We start from the raw sequence: 6,448 nt of genomic DNA, 5'->3' as shown, positions 1-6,448 counted from the left end.
TGGGCCGGTTTATCTGCCACATCCATAGGTTCAGCCGATCACAGCTCCCACTGGCCACGGTTCACAGCTCCAGACCAGTGGGGGCTGCAGAAAGCGGCGTGGGCTAAGGGATGTGCTGGCTGCCCTTCCCGCAGCCCCCGTTGGCCTGAAGCAATGAACCATGACCAGTAGGAGTCGTGATCGGCCGAACTTGCGGATGTGGCAAGTAAATAAAACGGCCTGGTGTTAAAGGGACTTTCCCTGAACAAGCAGTAGACCAGAGTTGAGAATCACTGGGCTAGGCAAACCTGATCAACAATATGTAATCTCAGGCTATACTCTGCTATAGAAATGTCATTAGGCATACTCGCTTCAGTTATAACAAAGAAGCTTGGTACCTTTCCTCCCATAGCAACTCTAATTCCAATGCTGCAGCATTTAATAGGCATGACAGAGTGGAAAAGGAGTGACCGAGGGAGAAATGGTGCTCTTGAAGTAAATAGCTACCCTATCGCAGCTTTGGAAGTCCTACCACACCTGCCTGCTCCAGCTTTGTCAGTGAAGTCTCACCCATATACCTGCACAAAATGTGGTAGCTAGGAGTCTGTAAAGATAATCAAGCTCAAGGACATGAGCACAAAAGAATTGATTGTTAAAAGGCTGAAGGCACATGCTTAACTTCAGGCTCTTTTCCTGGCCATTCTGTTTTTTAAAAGCTCACCTCCAACACTGCTCTAAAATGTTAGCATATTAACACCTAGTATAAATCTTGCTGTAGCTGGACATAATTAAAAAAGCTCTGAAACCTTGGGAATGGTTCTGTAGATAAAAGGTAGTGAACAGAATGTGCCAATCATTTTGGGAAAACATGAGAAGCTAAAGTTAAGCACATGGCTATAAAGAATCGATATTCTTAGCTGTGGATTGTAACATGCTAATAATTTAATGATTATAGTATGCAGTGTTGTAGCCATGTTGTTCCCAGGCTATTAGACAAGGTGGATGAGGTAATATCTTTTATTGGACCAACTTTGTTGGTGAGACAGACAAACTTTTGAGCTTCCACAGAACTCTACTTCTGGTCACCTGTGTAAGCTCAAAAGCTTGTCTGTCTCACCAACAGAAATTGATCCAGTAAAAGATATTACCTCACCTACCTTGTTTGTCATGATTAGTGTCATTTAGAGGAAGAAAAATGGTAAACTTGTTCTAGAGTTTTAACAGGTTTCAAATATAACCAGTCCTTTTCAAAAAGAAAAGGAGTACTTGTGGCACCTTAGCGACTAACAAATTATTGTTAACTGCTAGAAATGGCCTACCTTGCTTGTCACCATGAAAGGTTTTCCTCCTCCCTCTTTTTCCCCCCCCCCCCCCCGGCTGCTGGTGATGGCTCATCTTAAGTGATCACTCTCCTTACAGTGTGTATGATAAAACCCATTGTTTCATGTTCTGTGTGTGTGTGTGTATAAATCTCCCTACTGTATTTTCCACCAAATGCATCCGATGAAGCGAGCTGTAGCTCACAAAAGCTTATGCTCAAATAAATTTGTCTTTAAGGTGCCACAAGTACTCCTTTTCTTTTTGCGAATACAGACTAACACGGCTGCTACTCTGAAACCTGTCAATTGTTGTTTGTGTGACAGATTATATTTAATGAAATAGTGGAAGTGGAAGCTTTGAAAGTTGGCTTTATTTACAAACTCATTCTCCCCCCCTTCCTTCCAAATTTTGCAATAAGAAATGTAGTCTACTTGTCATTATCTAACATTAATATATAATGCTTACTTGAAGACTATTTTCTTTGACCATGAGATCATAACATTGCAGAGGGTGTTCACGCTCAATGTAATCAGTGATGTGTTAGAGGGGAAAGTAGGAAGACTAGTTATGTCCCTACCCTAGAAATATATACTGACCTTGTGCAAATTAAGAATTTGAATCGCTGACATTGAGAATTTCCCAAAAGTCATTTAGTCAAACAGCGGGAATTAAGAACACATTAGACACCATTTAATTTAAAGTTTTATTTGTTAAACAGTCTCTGCCAAATTGATCATTTAACATATTGTGTACAACATACATTTTCCCAGCCACTAAATTAAAATATGTACTTCATTCAGTCTAGTAAATATTTCTAACAAACAAGATATTTCTAAATAAGGAAATATGCATTAAATCAATTTTACCAATTCAGAAGCACTAGTGTGATGTGAGTCAGCTGTAGTGGAGTTTGAAATATTATTTCAGGCTCTTTCTGCTATGAAGACTACTAGAGCTGCTACCTGCACTGGAAAGCCGTGAACCAGCACTTGCTGTTGCTGCCGGCGAACTGAATGATAAACTCAGATCTATAATTTTAAGTGAGGAGGCTTGGCCAGAAGCTGAACCCAGGGTACTCCTAGTTGATCTAAAAGGCAAAACAAAGTTATTGTAAAGTTAGAATGTAGACAAAACCCTCTTGATCAATAAGGGAAAGTGTAGTTGACAGTACAAGTTAAGTGATCACCTGAGCACTTTGTAAGACAAATGCACCTCATCTTAGTGTGTTGTTAGCATATGCACTGATGATCTTAAAAGTTTGGATTTTGCTCTCCAGTAACAATGATCGGGGGAGGGAGAAACTGAGCAAGGAAGGAACTAGCTTCTACAAATTATGGGGGCAAGATGTTCAATGTTTGCCCTTGATGCTCTAGAAATCCTCATCTAGGCTCTTGTACTACTATCTGAAGACGCCTACAAGAAATGTGTCTGGCATAGCTGAAGACTTCACTCGAGCCACAATATTTGTAACACTGCAGGTAGAGTACATTTCCTTTGTAACAGAAGAGAAGGTACTTACATTTGTTAATCAGCCACCAGAACAAGCTTTTTTAAAATAAAAAAAATCTTTATATGTAATGGGAAAGGGAACTGAGTTTAAGACTAATAGTCCAGAAGACTGCAAGTGCAAAAACTGCAGCTGTAAGGAGAAGAGCTGGGTCCTCCAATCAATTTGAAAATCATCTAAAAGTGAATTGTGCTCCAGTGAAAGAGCAAAGTAGGACTGGGGAGTATGGGGAAAAAATGAATAAGCAATTTCAGAGCACTGCTACCAAGAAAGTCCGAAATTATTGTCCTGATTTGAAGTGAAATGGACTAGGCTAGACAGAGGCACAGGACTTGTCCACACATCTAAAGTGACAGATTCTTCTAGCAAACACAACCTAACAGAAGACTTGAGGAGAATCTATAGTGAAGCTTTTACTAGCCAACAGACATGAACAAGAAGGAACAAAAGAAGAAATCAGGGCGTGGGAGTACAAGGAATAACCAAGTACAGTATTAACTTTTTGACACTCACCTGACAGAGGCCACTGAGCTTTGTGAAGAAGATCTAGAACTGTAATAACTACCTATGGAAGCAGCTGTAGGAAGTTCTAAACAGGACTAGAAGAGAAAAGAGATTTACTATTGGTCTTTGCAAGTGGAAGATATGACACACATGCTACTGATTTTCTATGATACCATGTGTGATAACAGCTACTTTCAGTATATTCCCTTATTTTTAATGCTAACAGCATGACCCCCTGTGTTTTACAATGGCCATATTGTATTTTATGCAATTGAGGCGCAATGCCTTTGAATCACTAAAGTAAATCCATTAATTGTTCTTTACTATATATAACTGTCAGCATTTTCAATAACAGTTCAAATCAACCAGAGATGCTACCTGTTGAAAGTATGTTTGAAAGGGTAGAGTTAAATCAGGGTTCGCTTCTAATACATCAACCAACAATTTGTCAATGATTCTGCTGTAGTCTTTCAGCTCACGGAGGTCAATGTCTTCTTCCTCGTGTGTTTTAGTTTTACTTTTCTTTAAAGATCGAACTTCTTTGGACAGTCTGGAACACTTGGCATAAAGTAACAGGTAAATACAATTTAAGAAAGTTTATTATGAAAACAATTTAAATACCAATTTAAATGGCCAAACACTGTTAGTAACAGACTTAAATTTTAAGTTTATGCTGCGTTTTTATTATACTCCAACTATAACTCAAACGAATAAAATAAGAGTTGTCACTTGTTTATTAAACCAACCTGTGTCATGACTCTTTCCAACTTTGGCTTCTGTTGATCTATTTCTTTGTTCAGCTGCAAAATATGAGCTTGCTTCTCATTTGTTTTTTCTTGGTAGATAGCCGCCTCTTTTATCATGATGTCTAAAGTGTTTTCCATACTCTGAAAGAATAAGTACAGATCAAACCTGAACATCAAAGAACAATAAATGTTGTTAGTTTAAAATTTATGTGCATGTTAAACAGCAAATACGGTGATTAAAACCTTTTCAATAGCTTATTGCACTTAACATTTTGTATTAGGCTCTTGATCACAATTCAGTTTTTTACTCTTGTTGCTTTTGGCCCCAACTTTTAAAGGTGTTTAAGGGTTTCACCTCTGTGTTGTGATACCTGATTTTAGGAGCCAAAATCCCATTCACTGTCAATTTTAAAAATCTGAACCTCTAACTCGAGCCTCCATCCTTTAAAGTGTTAGAACTATGATCAGACAACCCCTACCATCAGTTGTCTGTCTTGTTTGATCCATTAATCAACTGTACATAACATGCTTAACACAAACTCAAAGGGATGGAGTCCTTGGCCAGCTGGTTGGAAGAAAGGAGGTTACTGTCTCTCTTTTTAAGGGCTCACCTATAATGGGGCAGAGGCATAAGTGGGGAGAAAGCTTACAGGGACAAGCAGGAAGCAGTTGGATCACATGTGGGTATGAGAGGTATTGCTCCTCCTGCTGACTGGAAGAGGTGGGGAGTGGGGTATTTATAGCCCATGGCTCCTTGTAAGGACAGGGCAGGGTTGACTGCTTCCTACACCATGCCATAGTGAGTGGTTGGCCCCTTGTAGGAATGGCAGGAGGATGGAGGGGGAGGTTACTTGGGCTTCTCCATACTACATAGTAGTCGGGGTGTTGGTTGTACTTTCATGCCCCACAGTGTGGGAACACTTGTGATTGGGGAGGGGGACAGTACAGTAGGGCAGCTAGTCAGGAACCTTGGCATATGAGGACTTTCGAGTAGGGATGTAAATATCAGTTAACCTTTAACTGGTTAAACAATTAAAATTATATCAGTTAACGGAGCTCATTCAGGAAGGATGGCCGGGGCTGGAGTCTTGCTGGCCTGGCTGGAGTTCTGCCAGGGCTGCTGGCCTGGGGTCCCAAGGGCCCGCCAGGGCTGGGGTTGCTCTGCCTGGCCAACTGCGGCCTGGGGTCCTTCTGGCTTACCGGCTCGACATGGCTCCGGCCTGGCATCACTGGCCGGCCACCGGGATAAACAGTTAAGGTCTGGTTAACTGTAAGCCTAATGCTTACTGGTTAACATTTTACATCACTACTCTCGAGGTGGTACAAATATTAGCAGTGCTTCAAACGTTTAGGGTTTAAGAGCACAGGTTTAATAATTTTGAGCAATTTCATAGGACGCTCGCCTTGTCTATGATATGGCCAATTCCAGAGGCCCAAATATTGCAGTACATGGTATTGGTGGCAAGCCATGGGCCAGCGTCATATTTGTCCACTAGTTGCCTTTCTTGTCTTATGTTTGCCAGCAGGCTGTGAGGTTACATGGATCCTTGCAGCAGGGTCTTTGTCCAAAGGTTTTTAGGTGGGTAGTCTTAAGAAAGGTCCTTTTGAGGATCCCCATACTGTTCAGACACTTACGGATTTGTGGCACGTTCTCAACCAACTATGCAGAAGCAAATAGGAGGCAGCCTTATTCAAGGCAGCATTCCTGGTCGCTCTTTTTGTGTGTGGGTGTGTGTGTGTGTGGAGCTTTTAGGGTCAGTGAATTAGTGACAGGGTCAGTGAGGGATGCTTTGGCATGGAGGAGTGATCTGTCCTCTTGACCCTGATTATCTGAATCTTGATTAGGATTTGCCCAGCAGGGGTAATAAGGACTCATTCATGGGGCTGGCAGGCCCCTCACAACATACCAATTTGTTACAGTTTTCCGAATGGGACTTACAAAGTGGGAGCTACTGCAACATGAAGTATGTTCCCACTCATTCTGGATCGGAATCACAACAGCTGTGGACTAACTAGGGCTAGGAGGCCACAGCAATTCAGGCAATTAGGCAGTGGCATACAAGATGTACATAAGACCCCATGTAGGGAATCTGAGCTAATTTTCCTGTTTCCAATTTCAGAACCAAGCAAATAGGCCAAGTGACTAATGCTGTGTATCTGTGGGTACAGTGGTGTATACTGGGAACATAAGCAGGCTTTCCAGTCATCTGGAGGTTCACAGCTGTGCCTAGATTGAGGCAATCTTGTACCAGTATAGAAGGTGGAGTGTGCTGTGGGGCCAGCTGATGGCCTGGGAGTAGGCACCATGTGCAATTATTGTTCATGCTGGTAAACAATTTGGGAAGATGTAAGGCGGGGGGGGGAGGGGCAGTGAGGACATATTTTTGTCCAA

General features: G+C 41.6%; 1 protein-coding gene across 2 annotated transcripts in view; it reads right to left on the bottom strand.

Annotated features, from left to right (window-relative positions):
- Positions 1-1,988: 1,988 nt before the first annotated feature.
- The window catches only part of CCDC39 (coiled-coil domain containing 39), a 28,905-nt gene continuing 24,445 nt past the window's right edge, over positions 1,989-6,448 (bottom strand). The window contains exons 17-20 of one of the 2 annotated variants that reach the window (XM_038415316.2): positions 4,057-4,197; positions 3,689-3,868; positions 3,320-3,405; positions 1,989-2,386 (exon numbers count right to left, since the gene is read on the bottom strand). In XM_038415316.2, coding sequence (XP_038271244.1) covers positions 2,218-2,386; positions 3,320-3,405; positions 3,689-3,868; positions 4,057-4,197 — 576 coding nt within the window. In that variant the 3' untranslated portion in view covers positions 1,989-2,217. The remainder of the gene's footprint in view (positions 2,387-3,319; positions 3,406-3,688; positions 3,869-4,056; positions 4,198-6,448) is intronic. The other variant, XM_043492452.1, reaches the window with a different exon arrangement.

Source organism: Dermochelys coriacea, chromosome 9 (genome assembly GCF_009764565.3).
Source record: "Dermochelys coriacea isolate rDerCor1 chromosome 9, rDerCor1.pri.v4, whole genome shotgun sequence".
Classification (NCBI taxonomy): Eukaryota; Metazoa; Chordata; order Testudines; family Dermochelyidae; genus Dermochelys; species Dermochelys coriacea.
Note: the sequence above shows the minus strand (reverse complement) of the source record. Positions and strands in the feature narration are given on the sequence as shown.